At 42.5% G+C, this 27,863-nt stretch overlaps 1 protein-coding gene across 1 annotated transcript; it reads left to right on the top strand.

Annotated features, from left to right (window-relative positions):
* Positions 1 to 154: 154 nt before the first annotated feature.
* RNF10 (ring finger protein 10) lies at positions 155 to 27,863 on the top strand. Its single transcript, XM_081037813.1, has 17 exons — positions 155 to 769; positions 9,373 to 9,569; positions 14,030 to 14,229; positions 15,159 to 15,249; positions 16,285 to 16,469; positions 16,549 to 16,685; positions 18,806 to 18,966; positions 20,239 to 20,364; positions 20,617 to 20,890; positions 21,103 to 21,236; positions 22,172 to 22,289; positions 22,535 to 22,636; positions 23,647 to 23,802; positions 25,569 to 25,669; positions 25,952 to 26,009; positions 26,107 to 26,265; positions 26,905 to 27,863. Exons 1-17 carry the CDS (start codon positions 613 to 615, stop codon positions 26,979 to 26,981), a joined length of 2,433 nt encoding a protein of 810 aa, XP_080893939.1. The 5' UTR covers positions 155 to 612; the 3' UTR covers positions 26,982 to 27,863.

A 27,863-nucleotide genomic window follows, 5' to 3' on the forward strand; every position in this document is an offset into this window, starting at 1 on the left:
TCTAATACCTGACTACAAATCCGATTCTCCCGAACGGCCTCTCAAACACTGAGAAAAACAAATCACTGGACCCGGATGAAGGCGAAAACCACATTTCCCAGAGTGCCTCACTTCAGCATCTCCAGTATATATACTCCATCCGGGTTCTTCGAGATGCTGTTTGGCGACTCGTCGCCATTCCCAGAGCAGCTCGGCCTCGGCCCAGAGGCGAGTGTCAGTCGCTGTGTCGGAGACACCGGTCCCCGACACCAAGAGAGCCAGCCCTCTCCCCTGCCCCGCGGCGGGAGAGCGTGTCCGGCCGGCCGGCGGGGCTCGCGCACCCTCCCCTCGCCTCCCCGTCCCCCGCAGCCTCCGCCCCGCCAGGCCCGGCCCGGACCTCCGAGCCCCGGCCTCCTCCTCCTCCTCGGTCACCGCCGCCACTGGGCTCGACAGTCCCGTCCGCCGCTTCTCCTTTCATTTTGAGAAGCCGAGTAAGGAAACAGGGAAAAAATGTCGCCATGAAGGCCGAGAACCGCTGCCGCCGCCGACCCCCGCCGGCCCCGAACGCCATGAGCCTGGGTCCTTGCAGCGCCCGCTCCGCTCCGACCGCCGCCGCCGCCGAGGCCCCCGTTGATGCCGCAGAGCTCCCCCAACGCCGCCGCCACCGCCTCCGACATGGACAAGAACAGCGGCCCCAGCAGCTCCTCCGCCTCTTCGGGCAGCAGCAAAGGGCAACAGCCGCCCCGCTCCGCCTCGGCGGGGCCTGCCGGCGAGTCTAAACCCAAGAGCGGTAAGGGCGGGCGCCTGTGCCGGGGGGCGGGGGCTGGGGGCGACCGCCCCTCGGGCTGGAGCGGGTCCTTGCTTTGGTGTCTGCTGGGTCACACCCCTGGCCACGCTCCGCTTTCTTCCATGCTTCCTACCTCCCTGCCCTTGTCCATGGCTCCATTACTTACAAGGAACACTTAATGCGCCCTGTACCGTGTGGTTTACGTGTATCCTTGCATGAGTACTCGAAACAGCTCGTGAAATAGGTGCTATTCTTATTCCCATTGTGCGGATGAGGAAACAGGTTCCGAGAGGTAAGGTTGTCCACCCAGTAGGTGCTTTAAGACCTGCTTGCCCTGACTCATCAGTCCCGCTCCTAAAACCACTAAGTTGTTCTACCCTTGAATGTTGAATTAGCATTGGATGGTGTTCAAGTTTAAACAGGGGAGGGTGGGGCAAGGACTTTTCAAACTCAAAGCCCGTGTTTAATAACCTGGCCCCTGAGCCATCCTCCCTCTGTTGTAGAGGACTTGTCCTTGAATGGCTGTGTTTGGTGTGGAGCAGTTTAAGAGCGCAGGCTCTGGATTGAGTCTTTAGGTTTGCCAGACTTTTAAGTGAGTGTCTGAATTTCCTTACCTGTAAAGGTGGAGGTAAGAAGAATGAAATTAACTTAGAAAACATGAACCCGTGGACTTAGGAGAGTACCTGACCCCTATTACGCACCAAATACACATCATGCCTATTTCCTTGTGTTAGGCTCCAGTAGTGTCCTTTTACAGGGAAGATTTTGTCATTTTTGTAGTCGTGCTTCTCAATAGTATGACCATCATGATAATAATAGCTACGATTTATGGAGGGTTTACCATGTGCCAGGTCCGGGGCTAGGCGTTATCCTCTGTTACGGATACTCCAATTACTAACCTGTCCAGCAAGGTGGAATTGTTTTTCTAAAGAAGGAAAAAGTTGAGAGGCCAGGAGTTTAGGAGTTGGCTGAATCTGGAGTTGCAATCTCTTGTAATCTCTGCTCTTTTGTGTTGTGATTATGTTAACAGTGGTAGGAAGACCTTTTCAGTGGGAGTGGGGAAGTGTGTCAGAGAGGAGAACATTGGAGTCCCCACATGTGGAGGTCCAGTTGTTTAAAAACTCTTTGAGGCTGACTTAGAAACAAAAAGGAAAAACGGTAAGGCTTACTTGAGTTGCGAGTTTACCGGCTGGACGTAGCGCACTTGTTTACCTGGTGTGCCAAGGACTTGTCGAGATGGCTTATGGAACTCAGGTGGAGACCAGTTGTCTCATAATAAATGAGTGCTTTAAATGTCCAGGCCGGGATTAGTGTGCACTCTGCAGGCCACGTCAGGCAGTATTATGTAGACTAATTTTGGGGTTTTGCATACGTGTAGCTTTATCACAGATCCCTCCAGAGATAGAGGGTAGCTACTCCTGGCTAGTGTTGGAACTGGTTTAGAGTGGTTAGGATATTTCTCAGTGTAGTTAATAAATTACTTTTGTACACTATTCCCAGATGTACAGTTAACGATTTTGGTTTTCCAGCTCTCTGAATTTTCAACTAATTTTTCTGGGGCTCCTGTTTAAACCACTAACATACTGTTATGAGTCAGTTGCAATAAATGTCTTAAGTTTATTCTTTAGCGAAGCAACAGTTGAAAGTTTTCAACAACCGAAACAAAATAAAACTGAGGTATATAAGGCATTTTACTCATACTGTCCCTCACTTGGGATATGTTGATTAGTGGAATTAACTCTGATTCCCAAGCAGGATGATACAGAATTCTGTTGTAGTTTGACCAAAGCAAACTTTTGTCAGTGTTAATGTTTCAAACAGACTTGCACAGAATAATTATTAATTGTTGGGTTCATTCTGATTAAAGTGATTTCTGTTTGTTTTTTTAAACACTTAAATACTTATAAAGCACTTTTAAAACACTTGTTCACCTTAATTGAAAGCTTTTGAGGAAGAAAATTAAAAAAGGGACTTTTTGCTAGGTTTTATGAAATACACAAGTGTGCCCACAAGTGTGCCCTTTGGTGTCATTAGTTATTGTTTAATATATTTGTTAGAAAGCATGACCATGTTTGCCATTGCCAGTGCCTACTTTTCTGACTACTGCTATGTATTTACCCTTAGCAAAAGGGATGGTTTGTAGCTAAGTAAAGAGTTCTTCATCCATAGTCCACTGCTTGCATTAAGGAACAAATTCAAAGGTAGAGTAGAAACAGATTAAAAATGATTTAGGAAACACTGGATATTGGCTAATTTTTAAGGTGAAGGGTAGCGTACCCTTATGCTGCCTTCAGAGCATTACAGACCAGTGCTGCCTCTTACGCAGTGACTTCTAGATGGTTGCTCTAACAAAAAGGTGGACTCAAATTCAACAGAATTCCATAAAAAGGTTTCTGAAATATTTCAAAATTTGACTCAACACTTGATGTATTTGATTCTGCTGGAAATTGTTGAAAGGACCTCTTGAGTTTCAGAGTACTGAGTTGAAGGAAGAATAGGAAGGGTAAGGTAAAAAGACATAACTTGCCTTTCTTTCATCAAAGTAACAAGAACAAGAGTTCTGCAATTTTTAAATATTTAATTCCTTTTTCCCATTTCCTTTCCCTACCTCATGTGAGGAAAGAACCTCTGTAATTTCTGTTCTCTAAACCATGTGTGTAATACATGGTTATTTGTTTCCTAGCTACGTGATTAATATACTTGAGCCTTTGATCCTGTGGCTGGCTTAAGTTTGCCCTTCATGCACACAAGAAATAGGTAAATTTGGCTACTGGGGTTTATTTGATTCTTCCAGCCAGAATGACATACCATTGTTTCTTTGCCTTGGCGGATTGCTTCAAACATTCACATACATTCCTTTTCTTGGACATATTCCGTACAGCTTTGTTTTCGTAGGGTTAAGATGCACTTCTAAGAATATCAGTGAATACAGGGAATATCCCAGGAACATAGCCTGGAGGAGAGAGGTGGGATAGGGTTTGGGGAAAGTCTAGAAAGAGCAAAGAAAGTAAAAAGAGGCAAGAGGATGCTAGGTGGTTTATGGGCAAACAATGGACCTTGGCCTGGAATCAGTCTCTTGCCTCATCCCCTTGGGTGGGGAATGGTACTGCCATGGAGGTTAAGAGAAGGTCAGGTATGAAGAAACAGTTATTTTGAGGTTGGTAGTGTGAAGCACTGTCCTGACACTCTTCCTCTTATTCCAGTACCAGAAGCCAGCTCACTGGTGGTAATCTGCCTTGAAGCCTCTGAGCTGTAAATGGACCTGGAGGTTTTAATGGCTTTGAAAATTGAGGTGACTTGAAGCCTTCCGTAAAAACCACTTAACAGAAGTTAAAAGAAGTCCAGGCCTGTTGGCTAGAGTCCTTGGTTTATATGGCTTTGTTGGAAGTCTGTGGGTGCTCTTGACCAGAATGAATTAGATTTAATAATAATAAGCTTTCAAATAATAACAGCAACTATGTGCCAGCCACAGTGGTAAGCATTTTACAGAGGTTTTCTCTTAATCCTCATGACCCTGTGAGGTGGGGGGTAGAGGATTAGTCCTATTTTACAGACAAGAAAATTGAGGCTTCGGGGGTTAGAGTGATTTATTCTAGTGAATTCTTAAGAAGTCTTAGGCAATGTTTATAAATACATTTTGTATAAATTCATTTATCATGAAGGTAACTTGCTGGCACATGCATCATTCCTGATACCACCTCTCTCTTCCTTTCATTCAGAATTACTAATTTCAGCTGGATTCAATTTGTTGTCAGTTGATTCTGTAGTAGGCCATATAATGCCCCTCCGGAGGTGCTTGTCAACCACTCTGAACGATGGGTAAGCAACTTGCTTGTGATTACAGTGTGAATCAGCAGCAGAAACTTCCTGGCTGGTCTTCTGACCTGTAGGCTGTGTCACCTGTCAGCACTAGAGCTAGACATGTTGAAGATACCAAATTATTTAACTGAAAAATTTATGGCCTTTAATTTGGTAATGGAGGCAAGAGATTGTGGTATGCTTACTGTTACTTGGTAGCGATCTTTTTACTAGGGGAATGTGAAGTAACTGAGACACTGGGTACAGTTTTCAAGTCCCTTGTGGATTCTGGGATCCTGCGTTCTGGTTTTGAGCCATTTAACTAATGGTCTTGTCCCTTTTGGAATGTGTCTTGGTAGTAGTTCTTGGCAGTTAGTTGTCAGCTCTGGCTGTGTATTAGACTCTCCTGAGGACCTTTTTTAAAAATAGGAATGTGTAGGGGCCCTTCTCTAGCAATTCTTTCTGATTCTTTAGGTTTGGGTTGGGCCCTTGGGCCCTGACATCCATAGCTTTAAAAGTCTCTGCAAGTGATTCTATTGTGCCACCAGAATTGAGAACCACCACTTTGAAATGTAAAACGTTCAACAGAGAGTATGTTTCTCCCAAAAATTTAATTTGACTTTTTTTGTTTAAAATAGATCATCTCATTGCTATCTCCTATCAAAAAAGGAGGACAAATTCTACCCTTAGGTTATTTACATGTATGTCCTGGCAGGTTGTCTGTAGAACATTTCAAAAACAGTACTGTGAATTTTATCCCTGTGTCCCAGGCCTGACTGTGCCTTCAGTTTTTAGCTGCCTGTTGCCTGGGTCTAGAGATAAGAGCCAGCCTCTCACTTTAAATGTCTGACTTCATACTTTTAGGTAAGTGGAAGACAAGATAAGGGAGTTGATTTTAGCAACTGAAATCATAAATCCATATGTGGTCAGTTGTTGTAATCGGTTTTAGAAATAGTTCTCTGTCCACCAGAGAGCATTATGAAACTGTTTCCTTGTCAGTGTGGAAATAAGTGACTACATGAAAAAACCGTCCTGCTGTGTGCCAGCTTACTTTCTTGAGCCCTTGAAGTATATAATCTGGCTTTAGTTAAATCACTGCAAATTATTAGGTGTTTGTTTCAAAAGCAACAGAGTCAAGCAGGACCATCTTAAACAGTCTTAGGTAATGAGGTTTGAGGAATACATGTTTTCTGTATGTACCTCTATTTATGACACCTCATTTGTTCGCATAGTAAAGTTAGCTGGGGCCTGTATCCCCTGAATTCTCTATTTATTTAAAATCTTAGAAATGAATTCCATGGGTTGAGGGCAAAGCAAAATTTGTATGAGATCTAAAACTTCACTCTCTAATTGTTACACTGCCATATTTGACAGTAACTTGCTAACTGAAATAAGTAGGTAAAAGTATTTCAGATGTTCTAACTTCAGATTAAATTCTAGCCACTTTCCCTAACGGGTTTAAAGGTAACTGGTAGGGAGGGAGCCTAGCCTGGCAGTGTTTCTGTGACCATCTGTTCTCTGTTTACATCGCTAACATCTCACATGACTATTAGCTTGTTTCCAGGTCATAGTTTGGTCAGGTTTGGACATACCTCTCATTTATCCCATGTTGTTGACAAACTGAGTGCTGTCAAAATTTAGACTCTGGTTTGTCAGCTCACGTTTCCTTTTCTCTGAAGATGGGCTTACACTTTGGATTTATTTAGTCTGCTGTAAAATAAGCTAGTCATCCTACTTGTCTAGAAATTTTTTCTAGGTATTGATAGTTTTAAAAATTACTGAAATAATAATATACTGAAATCAGAATCTTGGAAGATGAGGCCTGAACACAGGAATCCCTTAAAAGCTCATCTGGGTGATTCCTGTGAACTAGTAAAAGTGGATAGTTCTTTTCCCAAAGGTAGCTGTCATTAACAGTCTGCTGTGTTACCTTTCCGGACATATTTCTTTCCTTTCCTTTTTTTTTTTTTTTTTTAAGATTGTATTGGGGAAGGGGAAAAGGACTTTATTGGGGAACAGTGTGTACTTCCAGGACTTTTTCCAAGTCAATTTGTTGTCCTTTCAATCTTTGTTGTGGAGGGTGCAGCTCAGCTCCAGGTCCAGTTGCCATTGTTAGTTGCAGGGGGCGCACCCCACCATCCGTTATGGGAGTTGAACTGGGAACCTTGTGGTTGAGGGGACGTGCTCCAACCAACTGAGCCATTTGGGAGCTCAGTGGCAGCTCAGCTCAAAGTGCTGTGTTCAATCTTAGTTGCAGGGGGCTGAAAGCCTACCATTTCTTGTGTGAGTTGAGGAGTCAAACGGGCAACCTTGTGGTTGAGAGCCCACTGGCCCATGTGGGAATTGAACTGGCAGCCTTTGGCGTTAGGAGCACAGAGCTCCAACCGCCTGAGCCACTGGGCCAGCCCCCGACATATTTCTATTAATTACATATTTTTAACATAAACAGGATTAAACTATATGTTTTGGGGGGAAAACTTTGTAGTTTCTGATGCTCATGCTGAAATTCTCTTGACTTTGAAAACCTCTACTCCCTTAAAGTTTGAGGGTTAGCCTAATGAATTTCTTCATCAAAAATCCAACTTCCGTTTTCTCTTAAGTTTTTGCTTTTAAAGCCATTAAATTAGTATGCAAGATTTGATTTGGTCAGATTTCCATGTTGAAGTAAGACAACATGGAGTGAGCAAAAGGACAAGAATGGTACATTAGTCTTTTTTTGTCTAAAGATTGGGGACTTCTTTTACCTTTATTTAGCTGTGTATGGTTCTCACAGGTTTTAGTTTGCCATTTTTTTTTTAAAGCTGATACACCTTGGCGCAGGTTAAGTATGTCTGATCAGAGCTCTTTGTTCAATTTGGGACAAAATAATCAATGCAGTTCAGTTCCCCAGCAGAAAAAATGGGGCAGAGAACAAGTTATTTACACAAAATACAAATGGTCATCAGACTCAAAAAGTGCTTGTTGCCAGTCATCAGAGAAATTCAAATTTAAAACATTGTTTTTGACCCTTCAGTTTAACAAAATGTATTCAACTCAGTGTTATTGAGAACGTAGTGAATTAGACATTCTCTCAGTGTCGTTACAATATAAATAAATTAGTATAATGGTTCTAGAAAGCAACTTGAGGTTGTGTAAAAGGCTTTTTTTTTTTAAAGATTTTATTGGGGAAGGGGAACAGGACTTTATTGGGGAACAGTTTGTACTACCAGGCCTTTTTTCCAAGTCAAGTTGTTGTCCTTTCAGTCTTAGTTGTGGAGGGCGCAGCTCAGCTCCAGGTCCAGTTACCTTGCTAGTTGCAGAGGCGCAGCCCACCATCCCTTGCAGGAATCGAACTGGCAACCTTGTGGTTGAGCTCCAACCAACTGAGCCATCTGGGAGCTCAGCGGCAGCTTAGTTCAAGGTACCGTGTTCAATTTTAGTTACAGGGGGCACTGCCCACCATTCCTTGTGGGACTCAAGCAATTGAACCAGCAACCTTGTGGTTGGGAGCCCACTGGCCCATGTGGGGATCGAACCGGCAGCCTTCGGAGTTAGGAGCATGGAGCTCCAACCGCCTGAACCACCAGGCCGGCCTGTAAAAGACTTTAATGATTATATTTGACCTGCTGATTCCACTTTAAGAAATTCACATAATCATACAGGCCTCTGTATAAAGAGGCTCCCAATACTATTATATTAAACTAGCAAAAAGGTTAGATGCCACGTAAATGTATAGCAATAGGGAATTGCTTATATTATTAGGTAAGCATATGGTAGACAATAGTGCAGCCATTAACCATGCTTCTGAGGACTGCGGATGCATGGAAGTGCTCCTGGAGTGGTAGGTAGAAGGCAGCGTATCATGTATGCCTGTTATTTTGTGGAAGATGTGGCATGTGGGTAAAATGGAAAGTACAAGGAAATTAAACACTTCATAGGCTGGTGTTCTCTGAGTACTTGCAAATGTAAATTCTTCTGGGTTTCAAAATTGAACATATGTTATAATTGGAAGGATAAAAAGCAAGAAATATTTTTTAAAAGGGTGTAACTTATGCTGATCTAATGCTTTTTAATTTTATTTAAAATTTTTATTTATTTATGTGTGTTTTTCCAGGACCCATCAGCTCCAGGTCAAGTAGTTGTTTCAATCTAATAGTTATGGAGGGTGCAGCTCAGAGTGGCCCATGTGGGGATCGAACTGGCAACCTTGTTCTTAAGAGCACCGTGCTCTAACCAACTGAGCTAACTGGCCACCCCTGATCTCATATGCTTTTAGAGTTCAACTTATTTGGTCAATTTAATAGCTTCTCAGTTTGACCTCTAGAACATATGTAAATATTGTTTTGCTTTTATGCTTTTTCAGTATATCTGCTAGGGCCTAGGCCAAGCTGTTGCAGTATAGAATCTAGCTATTTTGTTGTAATTTAAGGAAAAAATGTCTTCTATCCTGCCTCCAGATAAAATACTTTTTTCCCTTATACGTGTAGACTGTTCCTATCACTTTGTGTGAATGGATTTTTATAAGAGCAGTGATTAAGCTCTCTAAAACAGAGTCATTGTGAACTGAAAATCTGTGTGGTTTGATCTGTATAGTGTTTGTCCTGAGGGAGGGACCCTTCAGGTTTCATCATTAAAAAACAAAACAAAACAACACTGTACTATGTGATGTCTTGTGCAAAGCACCAATGCTCTGGCCCAAACCCAGAATTCTTGGAGGTTGTGGAAGGCCTCATTTACCCTTGTTTAAACACAGTTTTGTTTTGAGGTGGACAATTGGCCAAAGTATTGTATCATTTCTCAACTAGTTCTTTTGTGTTTCTTGCTTTCAGATGGAAAGAACTCAAGTGGATCCAAGCGTTTTAATCGCAAACGTGAACCGTCCTACCCCAAAAATGAAAATTTTAGCAACCAATCCCGTCGCTCCAATGCACAGAAAAGCAAAACTTTTAACAAGATGCCTCCTCAAAAGGGCGGCGGCAGCAGCAAACTCTTTAGCTCTTCTTTTAATGGTGGAAGACGAGATGAGGTATGGGATTTTACAAGTGTTCTTTCTAGAACATAAGCATGAAATCTTGTTTTTCTCTTCTTCCTAGTTTATCAGTAGTTGGGGAGGTGGAAAACAAGAGGTAGAAGAGTAATTAACCAAAGCAGTCTTGAGTAGCTGAGGGTTAACCAGGTTTGGAGCTTTGCCTCCTTTCTTGCCTTGAAGGTTATGAAAATTTCGCTGAAGGACGAAGACATCATAACCATGGATTGTGAGAAATTACAACAAATTTGGAGTACCTTAATTTGTATAGTCCTTTTATTATTGCTCTTAAATTATAGGTACCCTTTGGAATATTTAGGTAATAAAATGATTAATTAATGACATTTGCCCTATAGTATCTAGCAAAATATGAAATACTATATATCCTTAGTCTCAGGTGCTCTGATTTACGCCTCCTGTAAGGGCGTAAAGACTTACATAGAAGGGAGTTCTCTGTAGCGTTGTTTATAGTTGCAAAATTTAGGAAACAACCCAAAAGCCATCAATAAGGGACTGGTTAAATAAATTATCCTGGTGTTTGAATGTCCCGTACTATGTAACCATTTCAGAATAGGACAGGTTTAATGGAAGAATTCATTTATTTACCAGAAATTTACTCCTTGCCTACTATGTACCAAATACCATTTAGGAATTTGGAATTTAACATAAAGTAGAACATTGTCTTTCAGGAGCTTACATTCTAGTTTGGGGAGATAACAAATAAATTGTTATATAATAAATCCAATGGTGAGTGCTTATTAATTCTTTTAAAAGTAGACTGAGAGAAGTAAAGGGATAGAGAGTAACAAGGAGTACAGTTTTAGAAGGTGGCTAAGGAAAGCTTCTCTGAGGAGGTGAAAGCTTCCCTGAGTGAAGCACAGGAGCACACCATACAATGTTGAGGTCAAGTGTCTCAGCCGGAAGGAATAACAAGTGCAAGGGACCAGAGGTGGTAATGTTTTTGGTGTGTGGGTTGCTACTCTGGGTGGAGGAGGAGTGGGCAATGAAGCCAAAGAAGGGGAAAGAGATCAGATCTTGTGGAGCCTTGAGGGCTTTGGCTTTTGTTCAGAGATGGGAAGCACCTGGGTTTAAGAAGAGAGGTAAGGTAATCTGACTTGGAGTTTTAAAGGGGAGAGTAGAATCAGGGAGACTAGTTGGGAGCTATTAAGATATTCCTGGTGAGAGTGATGGAAGCTTTGAAACAGTAATGGTGGTAAGAGGTGGTCAGATTTGGGGGGATATTTGAAGGTAGAGCCAACAGGATTTTTTAATACATTAAATGCAAGGTCTGAGCAGAGACATGAATGAGTAACGTTTTTGGCAGGAGCGCAATTCAGGTACCATTTGCTGAAATGGGGAAGATTTCTGTCTGTATGCAGTTGGTGTTTGCCGCTGTGGATCTAAGAAGGTCATTAAAGAAGTGAGTGTTGCAAAAAACGAATGGATTCAAGGACTGAGCCTGTAGTCACCATGATAGGGAACCAGCACAAAGGGAGGAAAATAATTGAAATCCATATAGAGAAAGTGATCAGTTTTGTCCTGTGCTGTTGATGGGCTGAGATTAGAACTGAACATTGACCGTTAAGTTTGAGAATGTGAAGGAAGGTTGTTGGCCTTGATCTGCTTTGGTGGAGTAGTAAGGACAAAATCCTGATTGGCATAGATTTAGGGAGAAGGGGAGGAAGGGAAGAAGAAACAGCAAGTTTAGACAATACTTTCTCATGGCTTTGCTCTAAAGGGGAGCAGAGAGGTGAGGCAGGCATTACCTTGAGGGGAATGAGATGGAGAGAAATTTTTAGGTTAGAGAAATTCCGGCATATATCTGCTAACGGGATTGTTCTAGTGAGAGAGGAAATGTGATGCAGAGGAAATGGGGAGAATTGCTGGGACAGTGTCCTTGAGTTCCTGAGGAGTTGGGAGCCCAGGACCCCAGTGGAGGAGTTGGCTTAGCTAGGAGCTTCGCCAGTTCATCCTCAGTAACAGGAAGGCAGAGGAACAGGTAGCAGAGTGCAGGAATTCTTTTCTGGAGTTGTTCTTATTGTCTCAGTGAAGTAGATAAGGTGAGCTGAGAGAGGAGGTTTGGAAGCCTGAGAAATGGAGTTGTCTGGGTGAATGGGGAGTTAATGGAGTACAGAAGTGCAATAGGAATGTAGTATGACTGCCAGGCAGCATCAGGGTCTACGTTAGTGAGACTGGCAGGGTGGTGTGGTTGTGCTCTTTAGGCCTGTTGAACTGCTCTGGTGCCGGTGCAGAACAGGCGGAGAGTTGGATTAATCGGGAAGGGTTTTGCTAGGTGAGTAAAACTGATGAGATGAGAAGGGGGCCATGGACCACCGTATCTAAGGCAAATAAGGAGAGAAACTTTGGGGGATTGGATCACTAGCTGGAAGATCCTAGTGGGGTGAAGAATTGTTGGAATCAGAACTAGAGGGCACAGGCTGGGAAAGGAGTGTGTTGCTGTTGGATGTAGGGTGCTCACAATTAAGATGGTGGAAGAGGTTCCCAGCATGGTCTAGCTGTAGAGCAGTACTGTCCAACAGAAGTGCAAGTCACAGGTATAATTTAAAATGTTCTAGTTGCCACATTAAAAAAGTAAATTTAATTTTAATATGTTTAACCCAATACAGTCAAAACTGCTCTCTCACAATGTGATGCTTGAAGTTCTCAGCAGCCACATCTGGCTAGTGGTGACTGCTGTATTGGACAATATATATGTAGATGGTATGACCATGGGAATGGGTGTCAGGGTGGGGGGCAAGCTGATTGGAGGAGAGGAGGTCGAGGAACTGAGAGGTTAGCGTGTTAGAAGGATAATCAGGAATTATTGTCAGTGTCGGAAAAAGTGGCAGTAGGGTGGTAATTGGTTAGCCCAGCTGGTTAGATAGAGCGTGGTGCTAATGATACCAAGGTTGCCAGTTTGATCCCCGCATGGGTCACTGTGAGCTGCGTCCTCCTTAAAAAAAAAAAAAAAAAGCCAACTAACCATGTTTGAAGAAAAAAAATGGCAGTGGGTTAACTGTGATAACAGTTAAGATAGAGGTTGAGATTATGGGGGTTTTGTTGAGTGAACACAAGCTCTTATCTAAGCTTGGGGCATTGGGAGTAGAAAGCTGGTTCTGGGACAGCAGAGCCAGACAGAAATGAAAGTCTAAGGGACGAGAGACACATATGGGATGAGGTGGGATTCTTGGGCTTCCTGTGGGGAGTTACATACACAACGGGTGGGGTATTGTCTTCCAAGATCTGTTAATAAGATCAAAGGAAATTGCCTAATTGTATTTAATTACAAATATAGTATGCCACTGTATTTAATCATAAATGTCATAATACTATGACGTGTACTATGATTCTGCATGCATAGAATATGCATAGAAGGCCTCTGGGATAGAAGGTGTCTTTCATCGCATCCCTTTTTGTACTCCTTAGGTTCTTTATCACCCATGTGCAAGCGCTGCTTACTAATCTCTAATTTGACTAAGCAGCAAAAGCCTTACCTTTGCATTTTTTGACCCAATAATTCCTACCGTACACTCAAGAAATAATTGTAGGTGCCCAAATATTTGTTCATAGAGTTCTATCCAAAAATGTTTTTATCACAGCATTATTTTATTACATGGTGGAAAGCTACAAATAATCTGTGTCCTACACTAGGGCGTTACAGTATACCCATACGATGTAATGATAGTGACTGTATCATTTACAGTGATTGTATGCTAGTATTTAGTGACACGGTAAATGCTCATGACATTAAATGGGACAGTGGGATTATCCCACTTCAACTTGGGAATATTAAGAGGTCCGAAAAAGCCCCAAATGATTTCTTTCATCTTTGTGTGCAGTGGTATTTCTCATGTTGTTTCCTGCCACTTTCTAAACTTTCTGAGTCTGCTGATTGGATTTATTTCTGGACAGAGCCACTCTTCCTACATGTTCTAATTCTGTCAGTTTTAATTAACAATGAATAGCAGTATGTGTCTCAGATAGGAGGTTTCTGGCAGGCTCCTGAAGCTATGGCAGTTAGCAGCTGCCTGCAAGCCGCCTGCAGAGTATAATTCCACAGATTTGCTTTCGCCAGAAACAAACCAGAGAACAAGTAGCTAACTAGAGTGAAGCTGTGGGAGTTCTGTGGGACTGTGAAAAGATTAATCCCGCAAGTAAATCTTTGCGCTTCAAGATAGGTAGAGGAATTCATTTTGTCATTTAATGGTTAATTGCCACGTAGCAGGGCAGAGTGAACAGTTTAAATAATTGTATGTTAAAGACTCTTTCTCCCCTCTCCACTTCCACCTGGATCTTGGGTAGATTTTTGCATTACTCCCTCCTAGGAAGATTGTGTACTTTAAGCCTGTATTTTATTTAGTTGATATTTTAAGCCATAGAAGGAGGGATTGTGCTGTTTTCTGCTGTAAATCATTGTGTCATCCTAATCAAATACTCTGATTCATTCTCATTCTCCCTAGGTAGCAGAGGCTCAACGGGCAGAGTTTAGCCCTGCCCAGTTCTCTGGTCCAAAGAAGATCAACCTGAACCACTTGCTGAATTTCACTTTTGAACCCCGTGGCCAAGCGGGTCACTTTGAAGGCAGTGGACATGGCAGCTGGGGAAAAAGGAACAAGTGGGGACATAAGCCTTTTAACAAGGAACTCTTTTTACAGGCCAAGTGAGTATGGCTACTCTTAGGAGGAAAGTAAAATTGCACCTCTGGGTAGTTGTACTGAGAAGAAACTTCTTTAAACTGCTGTGGGAGAGAGACAGAAAAGGTCTGGGTCTCTTTCATTTTTTTTTCCGGTTCTCTCCTCTCTTCTATCTTTTGGCAAGTATTGAAAACCCACTTTCCAAGTGAATGTGTTCTTTGTGCTTAAAATAATATAATGCTTAAATAAATAAATAAGTAAATGCTAAAATTAAACAATGCTTTAGTATCATGACGAGGTACTAAAGTGTTTGCTTTGGAATAAGACCCAGATTTGAATCTTGTTTTGGCCTTTGATCTTGGGTAATTTAATCACTTTGAGATTCAGCTTCTCTTCTGTAAAGGAGGAGAAATTACTTAAGGGAGAATTGAATGACAGGTTGGAGTGCTTGGCATATATTTGCTCAAATACTGATTCCCTTTTTTCTTTTGTGTGGTGTTATAATGTAAGATTTGACCTTGGATCTAGACTGAAGTAGCCATTTAGTACTTTATTTGAACTGGTACTCAGATGATTGAGTGGAAATAGCCTTTTCTGCTGCCTTGAAGACTAACTCTGTTCCAGGGTTTCTGGGGGTGAGGGAGCAAATCTGGCTTCCTGCTGGTTGTTGAAGCCACAGTCTGGGTTAATTTTAGTTCAGGGGAGGACTATAGGCATTTTGGCTGGGCTTGGAAGCAGAAGAAACAGTTCATGGATTTAGACTCCTACCCACTGAGTATTTGGAATCCTTCCAGAGCCAGGGTTCAGAACTGAGGCTGAAGTCCCAGTTCATTGCTTCACAAACCATGGCTGCTAATGGCCTGCATTTGATTTAAGTGAAGAGATGCTGAATTTCTGTTGAGGGCTTGTTGGTGGAGTCTTACAGCCTGCCTTTTCCATGTCTTCCTATTGCTAGCTGCCAATTTGTGGTGTCTGAAGACCAGGACTACACAGTTCATTTCGCCGATCCTGATACCTTAGTCAATTGGGATTTTGTGGAACAAGTGGTGAGTAGCTTACCTAAGCTTATAAGCTGTTAGTGCGAGAGAGAACTAAAGAAAGGGACTGTGGTGACACAGCAGTGGTTGGCTGGGTTCACTGCTGATACCCTTTGCCACATGACCTTACTGTAGACATCTCTCAGAGATCAGTCCTGGTTTTTCCTGCAGTTCATTTTGTGCTAATTGGCATTGACTTGTCGGACTGGGGAGTTGGAGGGCTCTGATCTGAAAGTCTAAAGGCAGTGCTGTCTACTACCTTCTCTCTCCTGGGAAAAGTAACCAGGGGAATACATGACGGGCTCTGGTTACCCTCCTGACTCAGGGTGGGCTCATTACGTGGACATTGCTTCATTGGTAGCCATTCATAGTAATCAGTATCAAATCAGGCCTCAGCCTTGTGGCTGGTGAATGAGCCACATAGCTGTACTTCTGTCCAAGCCACTGCTACATTTGTTTTCTATTGCAGTTAGAGCTCGGGGTATCCCTTTGCTGTTCCTAGGTTCTATGATATAAAGTACCTTTCAAAACGATAGGCCTGAAAGCCTAGACTCCTGTTATTGTGAAAATTCATAGACTCATCTGAGAATGACATAGAAGGCCTGTGAAACTTAAGTTGTATATGCATTGGTTTGAAAAAATGGAGATTCATAAAAAGTGAAAGTCTCATTGCCTGCTGTGTTGGAAATTACTGGTACATTACTTCTAGACCCTTATTAAAGCTTTTATGTATGTATGTGTACATATAATTTGTTTTGTAAATAGGATCACATTAATTTCTGTCATTTTTCCCCTTTGATGTAGAATCCCCAAGATGCCTATTGTGTAGTTTTATTATATTAAACCACTATTAACGGTTTCCTTAATGATGTGCTTAAAGTGCTATCATACGTATACTTGGCATTGTTGAACAATTTTATGAAGATGGTATTGAGTAGAGATGTGTAGGGATGAGGATGGGGATGGCAGAGGAGAGGCTCTCACTTTGACAATCCCTGGTCAATTCTGAAAGCAGTGTAACTTGTGGTGCCATTTTGTTTTCAGCGTATTTGTAGCCATGAAGTGCCATCTTGCCCAATATGCCTGTACCCACCTACTGCAGCCAAGATCACTCGTTGTGGACACATCTTCTGTTGGGCATGCATCCTGCACTACCTTTCACTGAGTGAGAAGACCTGGAGTAAATGCCCCATCTGTTACAGTTCTGTGCATAAGAAAGATCTCAAGAGGTGAGAGGGAGAGATTTACTAGATGAGACCCCGGGCTGCTAAGTCCTGGCCCTGCTACATCTGCATGTCCATGTTACAGTGTTGTTGCCACAGAGTCGCATCAGTATGTTGTTGGCGACACCATTACAATGCAGCTGATGAAGAGGGAGAAAGGGGTGTTGGTGGCCTTGCCCAAATCCAAATGGATGAATGTGGACCATCCTATTCAACTAGGAGGTGAGTTCGGTTCATTGTAGGGGCAAATAATCCTGGGTCCACCCTTTGAGGCTATTGAATATATCTTCCTACTATCAGGAATTGAGCCTTTAGGCATGCACTTCCAAAATGAGTCATAGGATTCCAGGGGGTTAGGGTGGAGTTTGCAGAGAGTAGCTTAACTTAGTTTTTAAGTTTGGTTCAGTTGTGTGTATGTGTGTGTTTTCCATTTTACAAGGCTATGTTGAATAGTATTTGGCACTGTGCCCAGTCTTAGAGATTTTAGTCAGCCAGTCTTAGCACCTTTCGTAAGGAACTTAGTAGTCTAATAGAAGAGACAGACTGGTAGTTAGGGTATAGAGTGTGATAAGGGCTTATGGTGGGGAAAGTGCAAGGGGTTGTATTCCCTGTAGAAATGAGCATTGGATGAAAGTGGTATTTCAGTTTCTGGGCACAAGCTTTCTCAATAAATGGTATTGAAACAACTGACTACCCTTATGAAAAAAATGAAATAAAATTGGATCCCTATCTCATAAAAACAAGTCCGATAAATTGAAGAACCAAATGTAAAAACATCCAAAACTTAAACCTTTAAAAGAAAATAGAGGACAGTATCTTTATAAATCTTCAGGCAGGGATGGATTTTTTGAACCAGGCTAAAACTACAGATGCTGTAAAAGAAAACATTGAGGGGTCAGGGAAGGATGAAGTGGGTAAAGGGGGTCAGATATATGGTGACAGAAGGAGACTAGACTTCAGGTAGTGAGCACACAACAGAGTATATAGATGTCGAGTTATATAATGTTGTACACCTGAAATTTATATAATGTTACCCCAATAAAGTTAATTAAAAAAAAGATTGATAAATTTGAAATCTGACAAGATTCCTCAAAGTCAACAGTTGATAAGCTAGGGGAAAATTTAAACATTTAAAACTAAAAATTAACATCCAGAACATACAGGTGTTCTATAAAATAGATTAACCCATGGGCTGAGCATGTGACAGGATTTCCCAGAGAAGGATATTGAATAACCTCCAAGTATCTGCAGAGTTCACTTTACTAAGAGTTACGCAAATCAAAATGCCTATTAGATTGATGCAAAAAGAAAAAGAAAAAAAGACATTGGGAACACTGGGTATTGGCAGGGATAGAGAAATGGGTACTCTTATTCTTGGTGGGAATATAAATTGAATAGCCTTTGGTGAGGCAATTTGGTAGTATTTAAAATATGCACAACCTTTGATCCTGCATTTATACTTAAGTATCATAAAGAAATAATTTGTATTGAGTGTCTATAGGATTGTTTTTATCGTGAAGTTGGCAGTAACCTAAATGTTCCAAAAGGACTTACCAGAGCGTATAGTACTGTGGAACACTATACAGAAGGTAAAAATGGGATAGATCTCTGTTGATATTTTGAAAGATTTTAAGACACATTGAATGAAAACTAAACTGAACAAAATTTAGTTTATTTTTGGGAAAACCTTTGTTTTTTATGAACAAGGGTATATGTATGGAAAAAGTTTGAAGGATACATACTCAGATTTGTCAGTGGGCAGGTACTAGGATGGGAGGGTGGGAAAACGGCATTTCAAAGTTTCTCAAAAGATAACATTGTTTTAAAGTACAGAAAATATGGGGGAGGGAAGTAAAGGAAATAAATCATCCAGGATCCTTTTACCCATGATCCTTTTACCCAAAAGTTTTATTCTAGTCTGGCATCTACTCTTTTGTTCATGTAATGTGGGTATTTTCTCTGTGTCACTAAATGCCTCCTTCGGAAACCATTTTTAATGTTTGCAAAATTCTCTTTAGTGAATACCATCATGTCATTAACCATTTCTTTGTTATTGATTGGTCGATTGCAGCTTTTTTGATATTAGCGACAATGCTATAATCAGTATCATTGGTCTAAATTTTTGACTGCATCTTTGGGTTTCTTAGGATAGATTCCTCATATGAATGATGGGGTCAGTTATAAACCTTATATTAAGATCATTGTTAAATTATTTTTAGGAAATTATGCTAAATTACTTCATCTTCACCTTAGGAAAAAAGCTTAGGTGAAAGCTGCTGTTTAGCCACACGGTTGCGAGCTTTGAGCGCTGCGCTTTTGTGATCTTGCTGGCTTTCTTGTAGATGAACAGCACAGCCAGTACTCAAAGTTGCTGCTGGCCTCGAAGGAGCAGGTGCTGCGCCGGGTAGTTCAGGAAGAGAAAGTCGCACTTGAGCAGCAGCTGGCAGAGGAGAAGCACAGTCCTGAGTCCTGCTTTATTGAGGCCGCCATCCAAGAGCTCAAGGTGAGGTGATGCACTGGAACCCGGATGGGAAGACTGGCGTAAGTTACTGCGACCCCGCGCTGAATGTGATAATAGCGGGGGATGGCTGAAAGTGATTTGTCCTGGGCTTTGGTGAGGGGAGGGAAGGCTGACCTCGTGGGTTTTAAGCATTCTCTGCAGCTGAAAGGAACACGTCGTAATCACTTATAACTCAGAGACATTGGAGTTTCTTAGGTTAGCTGTGTTCTTAGTTAAACAAAGGTATGTTTTTTGTTTTCTAGGAAAACACTTGGATTTATTTTTAGAGATGTGTTATTGAAGGACATTGTGGAGAAAGTATTATGGCCTTTTCAGCAGGCCCTAGCAATATCTGCTGAGGATTTTGGAGCAGCAAGAATGACCCAAATACAGAATTCCCTATGTCTCATATCCTCTACAACAGGGATTCTTTAGCTTTAACAAGCATCAGAATCACTGGATGTTGGGCTCCCCCCTGAAAGGTTGATTCAGTAGGTCGGGGCTCAGTAGGCTCAATAATTTGCATATAACAAGTTACAGGGGGATTCTGGTGCTGCTCATTCCCAGGCCACATCTTGAGACTCACCGATCTGTATTAGAACAGTGAAAGGCTTATTCCTTGAGAGAGTGGCATGTAACAGGCCCTGTGCTAAGGAACGGTACTTCATTTATTTCACTTAAGCTTTGTATCCTGGTGTGATAGCTACAACTGTCCTCTTTCCTACACGAGGCAATGGAATCATGGATTAGGTAATTTGCTTGAGGACACCTAACTAATAAGAGGTGAAGCTGGTATTTGAATTCCAGTCTCTCTGACTCCTACATCCTCCTTGGGCAGTTCCCGTGTATTTAGTTTTATTTTTTCTGCAGTGCAGAGCGTTTATTCAAATGCATTTCAGGTAGAAGAAAAGCTACATAGAAGTAAAAAGCTGTCCAGGTTGAGGTGAGGGTTGGCCAAACCCCTGCCTCTTGCCCTGGGGCCGTCTCAGTTTGTAAAAACTGGAAGACTAGTTCTGTGTTCTTGGATTTCTGTAGGAAACTTGTGTAGTGTTGTCATCGTCAGAGACTTGAAGCGGAATAGACCATCCTGTTTGAGTACAGATGCTTTCTGCTTCCTGTTTCCTGTAAAGATTGAGGATTTTAAGTACTTAAACTCTTCCCAATGGGTCTTATTGCCTTTTAACTTCGGTTGAGAGAGGCCATTATAAACCCTTGCCTTTCAAATTATGTTTGTTTCTGGAAACTTAGCTTCCTCTGGTCTCTCTGGTGTTCTAGACTCGGGAGGAGGCCCTGTCAGGATTGGCGGAAAGCAGAGGGGAGGTCGCTGGTGTCGTGGCTGCTCTGGAACAGTTGGTGCTGATGGCTCCCTTGGCAAAGGAGTCTGTTTTTCAACCCAAGGAGGTTAGTGTGTCCCTGTTCCAGACTAAATGGTTGCCATTCCTCAAATGCTGCTATTGAGCTGCAAGGCACTGTTGTGAGATCTGAACTTTCTTGGGAGAAGAGGGGACTTTTGAGTATTTCCTCTGTGCTTATTATGCTAGTTCTTTACCCAGGGGATCCGTAAATGTGACAGCTAAGATAACCAGAGAGCTTGGTTCCCGTGCCTCCCTTTGCCACATGTATTTTCTGTTGACCTAGAATTTGTCCTAACAGGGTGTGCTAGAGTATCTGTCCGCTTTTGATGAAGAAACCACCGAAGTTTGTGCCCTGGGCTCTTCTCGTCCTCTTGGTCTCCCTCTGGTAGAGGAAGAGGATGCAGTGTCTGAACCGGAGCCTGAGGGGTTGTCAGAGGCCTGTGATGACTCGGAGTTAGCAGGTGACAATCTCAGAGAGGGGACCATTTGTACGGAGTCCAGCCAGCAGGAACCCATCACCATGCCAGGCTTCACACACCTGAGCAGCAATCCTTGTTACTACTTTTACCAAGGTGAGGGTCCCTGAGGGGAGGGCTGGGTTGCCACAGAGATGTTTCGGAGAGAGAACGTGACTCTGAGCAGAAGGAAGTATTGTCACTAGTTCCTGGGCACTTAGGTCTCTTATGCCTTTCGGCTTGGGGAGGGAGAGGAAGGCCCAGCTGTACAGAAGGCCCTGTCTGGGGGACTGGCGAGACTGTTGTGTGATAGAGGTGCTTGTCTTCAGCGGAGGACGGGCAGCACATGTTCCTGCACCCTGTGAATGTGCGCTGCCTCGTGCGGGAGTATGGCAGCCTGGAGCAGAGCCCAGAGAAGATCTCGGCAACGGTGGTGGAGATTGCTGGGTACTCGATGTCTGAGGTAAGGCCTTGACTTGGAGGTGGAGGGTCGGGGAGCAGCATTAACCTTATGTTTTTGAGGTACGCCTGGCCAGCCCAAGTTCACAAATCTTCAGGGCCTTCAGTTTTGTATCTTAAGGCTCTTTTTGACAGTGGTGGTGCCTGTGAATTTTTTAAAAGTGAAATGATGTTCCCTTGCCCTTCCAGGGTTCTGTTCAGTGAGTCACCACTGCTGTCTGCTTCACAGGTTATTTCCTGTGGTTTGGGAATATAGATGTCTGTCACTTTGAGTCAAGATGAGTTTGTTTTTGTTTCTCTTTCTCCTTAATGCTTGGGAGAAATGTCCAAGAAAACAGAAAGTCCTTGGAGGCTCTTAGCTAGTTTATACATGCTTGAAATGCATTTTTGGTTTAGCAGACACCTATGAATTATTGCCTGATAATTTACATGTATGAATTTTTTGCTCTTTGAGAGTTATCCCTGCATCGATCACAAATTTGTTATAAGCCTCAAATTTAGACTTTTTGAGTACTATAAACTTTGCATCAAACATGCAGAAAAAGAAAATTAAACTTAAATTGATGGGTTTCAGTTTTTACTCTTTTTAGGCCAACCTTCGTTTAATAGGGAAATCTCCTTTATCATGAATGGTATCAGTTATCATTAATTCTGTCAGTGGTTCCCAGATGTTTGCCAACAAACAACTCTTCCTTATTCTCTCCCCTCAGTCATAGATCCCAGAAACTGAGAAACACCTGATCAGTTTTTGATAATTTATTACCAGGCTCCATACATTTGCAGCACAAACCAAAAAACTGTTTGTGGTCACTTATTCTACCTTGCTGTAGCTTAATTGACACTCTCTGTCCAGCCATTCGCAATGGTGATCACTTGAGCACTGCTCCTGGAGCCCCTAAGCCTGCTCTTAGTTCAGTGTTGGTTCCTTTTCCATTATAGGATGTTCGACAGCGGCATAGATATCTCTCTCACTTGCCGCTCACCTGCGAGTTCAGCATCTGTGAGCTGGCTCTGCAGCCTCCTGTGGTCTCGAAGGAGACCCTAGAGATATTCTCAGGTGAGAAGTCCCCTACTTTGCTTCTCTAGAATGGAGTTCAGGGATTCTTGTGACTAGAAATCCACTGTGGGAGGAGTTAAGAAGGGGTGGTGTCATGAGTCTCAGAACCTCCTCATACACTGCATCTGTTCATCCAGTCCATCTGGGCCCACTCGTGTGGCCTTAGCTATTAGTCAGCTGGGGGGGCGGAAATGGCCATGTTGTTCCTTCTGGCTCTGCCTCCTCATAACCTAACCAACCCACAGATGACATTGAGAAGAGGAAGCGTCAGCGCCAGAAGAAGGCTCGGGAGGAGCGCCGCCGAGAGCGCAGGATTGAGATGGAGGAGAACAAAAAACAGGGCAAGTGTAAGTTCAGGAACTCTCATCTTTGACTAGTACAGCTGTGTATCATTGTCCGGAGGCTCAGTGTTCTGACCCAGAAGCCAAACTGCTTTGGTTCCTATCCCAGCTCTGCCAGTTGTTTTCTTTAACTCTTAAATATGAATCGTGAGAGTATCTCTTTCATAGGCTTATCTGAGAATTAAATGAGTTAATGCTGGTCAAAGTGCATAGCACATAGTAAGGAATAAAGTTAAATTCTTTCTTGGAACAGTGGGTGAATAAGCCTGGCAGGGGAAGAAGTTAGAGATTTGCTGAATGCTGGGGATAATTGTCCCATGTGTTTTCTGGATGGATCATTGACCTCACCTTTGACTGTATTCAAAGGGACATCTGTACATAGCAAGTCTGCCAAGAGGGTCTGATGGCGTAGAAAAACCTTGACAAACTAGGAAATATATGCAGGAAGTTACATTTAAGAGTTCTTTCATACCAGTAAGTGCAGTCTTTTGTTCTGGTTCGCCAACATATGCTTCATTGAACCCAGGAGTCAGTGTGACACGAGGGCCCAGTTATCCTCCAGAAAACAAGGAATGAGTCCGTGGTTAGGGAAAGGACTTAGCTATATTGACTCCATATAGTATGGGAAACATGAATTATACTTCTCCAACGGGGGTAAGTATATAGCTGGTGTTCCAGTACTGTAGCTTTTTGGCACATGTCCTAAACATTTGAGAAAACTGATGTTTCAGGAACAAGGGCTTTTTGTTTAACTTCTTTTATTATGGAAATAATAAACACAAGTCCATAGACTAGTGTGATTAAGCCCCATGTTTATCACTGAGCTTCAATTACAAATAGTCAGAACAGGCTTTTATATTAAAACAAAGACATAAAATGGCAGTTATAAATTTGGGTTTTAAAGCTTCTGTCTACATCCTACACCCCTGGGGGATTCATTCTGATTATCCTCAACTGTTGAAAAAGATTTGAGGAAATCTGTAAATGGGTCTAACATTCTCATCTTTCCTTTGCAGACCCGGAAGTCTACATTCCCCTCGAGAATCTACAGCAGTTTCCTGCCTTCAACTCCTATACCTGCTCCTCTGATTCTGCTTTGGGTCCCACCAGCACAGAAGGCCATGGGGCTCTCTCTCTTTCTCCTCTTAGCAGAAGTCCAAGTTCCCAAGCAGGTAAATAAAGTTGGGATTTAAAGAATGAAATTGGCCAGCAGCCACAGACCTTAAATCAAAGCCCTAGTGTCTGAATATACAACACTGAATTTATTCAGTGTGGTGATGTCTTTAGGTGACCATCCTTTCTTTGGGTAGTCAGTTTATTCCTGAGGTACGTCAAATTCTTGCCATTTGATTCACCTTTCCCATTGGCTACTTTATGCCTTAGCTTCTAAAAACCCCAAAGCAGTTCATATGGCAGGACGATTACACCTAGATTCTTCCCTGCGACGCTGCTGCTTTATTTCTGGTGTCTTTGAGATATTCCCCCTGTATGCTTGGACATGTTTGTACATGTCTCCTTGTAGCACTGTTTGTAATAGTAGGGAGGAAGAAACAGTCAACAAAGTCTACTGGTAAGAAAATGGCTAAATTATAGCATTTATACTATGAAATACTTTGTACCTATTTGAAGAAGGAAACAGCTCTCTTCGTGAACCAATGGGTAGACCTTTAAGATAAAAGGAAGTTGTAGAACAAAACATGATCCCATTTGTGGGCTTAAAGAAAAGACACACAAAACAAAGCTTTTCATTATGGGTTTATGTATCTAAAAGTGTAGAAAAGTACTGGGGTGTTTATGTTCCAAACTGGTATTGGTGTTCCACTCCAGGGGTGAGATCAGGATGGAGAGCTTGTTAGGCCTTTAGCCTTTTAAAAATATTTTTTTCTCATGTAGAGAGAATCTTTTGCTGTGTTATGAAATTAAACACTTAAGAAAGAGTTGCTATAATTTTAGGGCTATCATTTCTGATCTTCATCCACCTGGCAGATGTTTTGGTACTTAAAATTTATTTCTCAGGCATTTTAAACAAAATGTGCGAGATCAGAATATTGAAAACTCTTGGTTACCCTTGTGATCCTGTGCCTATCACTGATCAGGAGCCTGAGGCTGAGGCAGGGACTTGGTTAGTGGCAGCGACTGGGACTAGAACCTGGATCTTGACTGCTGCGTGACCATGATGGTCCGCAGTGTAAGAAGAGAGCTGCTATAACAAGGAACGTGGCAGAACACTGACTACATGTTAGTGATACAGAGATTGTGTTTTCATGCACTAGCTATTCTGAAGGTATGGGCTTTAATGTATTTAGGTAAGAGCAGTTGGATGGTTCTAGGAATAAAGGTACTAAACGGCCTGGGCTGACGATGGAAGGGTCTGCTACTGGGAGAGTGAATAGGCCTCTCCCAGTAGCCATCTGGGCAGGGGTAGACTGATCTATGGGAATGTTTAAGGCCAGGAAGAATGAAGAAGACTATTCCTTAGGGAGTATCAGGGACAAGCTTGCATCTTCATGCTGGATTTTGTTGATGTATGTGTTTTGGATGCTAACTGAATATTCCGAAGTCATCTGCTGGCTGGAACATAAAGGCTGACTGGATTAAATTTTATATCTTTTACTTGGAGCTTTTTCATCTCTATAAAACCAGTTAATGACAATCCAATACCTAGGCCTTGAGAGCCAGCCAATGTGGACGGGGGTTTCCTTACTGCGAGAATAGATTCTGCCATGCCTTTTAGTGTTATTGTAACCACTAACTTTTCTCTATATACTGATCAGTGGTGTGAATAATAGGCCATGTTCTTGGCTTTTTAAGAACATGGTAGCATTGAAGTTGGATCAAGGTTTGCTTTTTGAGGTGAGGTTGGTAATTATCCAGACCTGATTCAGAGTTCATCTCTTTGGAACTTGATTTGTATAATGAATCTCTTGTTCCCTTTTAGACTTTCTGCTGACCCCTATGTCACCCACTGCCAGTCAGGGCAGTCCTTCCTTCGGCGTTGGGAGTCTGGAAGAAGACTCTCCCTTCCCTTCTTTTGCCCAGGTAAATCCTTTGCTTGTGAAGTAGCCAAAGGGTATTTAACATTAAATTCTACTGCTTGTTCTTTCTGAAATCCCTCTGTTGAAGGGTAGGCGTATGGGCTAACGTTGCACTGACTCTAATAATCACGGAAAGCTTTCTTAAGCGGGAACCTCATGGATTTAATCTCAGACATCACCGTAGATGTACCAAGGAAAGAGGCCAAGAGTATTTGAGGGAGAATCAGAGTTTTCATTATTTAACCAATTACTAGATTTCTTTTTCCCCCTTTTCCCACTTTGGCAGATGCTTAGAGTTGGAAAAGCAAAAGCAGACGTGTGGCCCAGAACTACTCCAAAGAAAGGTGAGGATAGCCCTCCTGGTAAAGGGAATTTGGCCCCTTTCAAAAAGTATGTCTCTAATAGAGTTTTTTCTAGAATTGTAACACTGCTATTTTTTAGATGAAAACAGCTTAGTTCCTCCTGCCCCTGTGGACAGCGATGGGGAGAGTGACAATTCGGACCGTGTTCCTGTGCCCAGTTTCCAAAATTCCTTCAGCCAAGCTATTGAAGCAGCCTTTATGAAACTGGACACACCAGCTACTTCAGATGCCCTCTCTGGTAAAGGCAAAGCACTGAGTGCTCAGCTCAGCACAGGGTTGTCCTTCTTCCCTGGATCTCGGGGCAGACATCACTAATCCATCCGGCACCTTCCCCGGAGCCTTTCATTCTAGGCTCACATTCTAGGGTCAGCTGACATTCCATTTGTAGGTCATGTTGGACCTTTTTGCCACCTCAGATTAATTCTGCAGCCTGCATGTGAAATTCTGAGGAATTCATTTTTCCCTTCTAAGATACAGTAGTGGAGAGTAGGTTTTGGAATCCTGAGTTGGTAAAGGGTGGCTCACAGATGCAGAAATGGGGCTCAGAGCCCACCCCCACTCTGTGGTATTCATTAGACAAAAATAACATTTATGGTGTGCTTACTATATGTGCCTAGCATTGTGCTAATTTTATTCTCCCATTAACCATGTTAAATGGGCATAACTCATGTTACAGATGAGGAAACAGAGGTCTGGGGAGATAAAGTGCCTTGTTCAAAGACAAACACCTAGAGTATGCAAGGACTGGTATTTGAATCCAGGCAATCTGATTCCAGAGCCTGCACTCTTAGCTGCCACTCTGATTCTCAGTAATGAAAACTGGCCGGGGACAAAGGGATGGCATTCTAAGATAAGATCTCTTTCTGTTTCCATTTAGAAGAGAAAGGAGGAAAGAAAAGAAAAAAACAGAAACAGAAGCTCCTGTTCAGCACCTCGGTCGTCCACACCAAGTGACACTACTGGCCCAGGCTACCTTCACCATCTGGTTTTCTTTTTTCCATGCTTTTGTTCTGCTGCTGTAATTTTTAAGTATTTGAGTTTGAACAGATTAGCTTTGGGGGGAGGGGGTTTCCACAACGTGAGAGGGAACCAAGATTTTAAATACAGTGTATTTTCCAGCTTCCATCTTTACACCAAAATAAAGTATTGACACTCACAAGAAATCTCTTCCTGCCAAGGTTTTTAGTTTGTTGCCAAGTTAGTCTTTTTCAACCCCTGTGTAATTCGTTTTTCTCAACCCCAAATAAGTGTGAGTCCCTTCAGCATCCGTTGGAGCAGCCCAAACCAAAGTATTAAATAGCACCACTCTTGTTGTGACATCATGTCAGGGCATCATGGTTTCAGCACACCTATCAGTGTGTCTTTTAAAAAAAAGTCGAATCTTTTCTATCTGTTCAGTTCTCTTAAAGAAACAAAGGGATGGAAATAAAATGGATTTAGGATACCCCGCTTGAATTGCAGTTTTTCTTCTGACAAATGGCCAGGCTGTGAGGCGAGACCTGGGTTGCACTTGCATGTGTAATGAAGGGTTTTGCCTCTTGCACGTGGCTTCTATTTGGCAAGGAAAGCTGTGACTAAGGAAGCCCCAGGGCCTGCCAACTGTAAATGACAGTGGCCTGAATTGTAGAAGCAGGAGTCTAGCACACCTGGAGGCAGAGTAGGAGAGGTTTGAAAGCAGTGGGGTTGCTCACTGCCTCCATTATTTTATATTCTTTTACCTTGGTTTGAGGTAAATTTGAGTGATGTGAATTCTTTTGCTGCTTAATAAAGTGACCTCTAGGTGTAATAGAATGTGAAGGCAAATAGTTGCAATAAATCACCTGCACAAGCAATGTG

The sequence above is a fragment of the Rhinolophus hipposideros genome (genome assembly GCF_964194185.1).
Source record: "Rhinolophus hipposideros genome assembly, chromosome: 24".
NCBI classification, from domain to species: domain Eukaryota; kingdom Metazoa; phylum Chordata; class Mammalia; order Chiroptera; family Rhinolophidae; genus Rhinolophus; species Rhinolophus hipposideros.

Excerpts from the sequence above, each read along its gene's own strand:
- RNF10 (XM_081037813.1), top strand. The coding sequence starts at position 613 with ATGCCGCAGAGCTCCCCCAACGCCGCCGCCACCGCCTCCGACATGGAC. Across the intron at positions 770-9,372 it reads CGAGTCTAAACCCAAGAGCG|ATGGAAAGAACTCAAGTGGA; the intron begins GTAAGGGCGGGC and ends TCTTGCTTTCAG. Across the intron at positions 16,470-16,548 it reads CATAAGAAAGATCTCAAGAG|TGTTGTTGCCACAGAGTCGC; the intron begins GTGAGAGGGAGA and ends TCCATGTTACAG.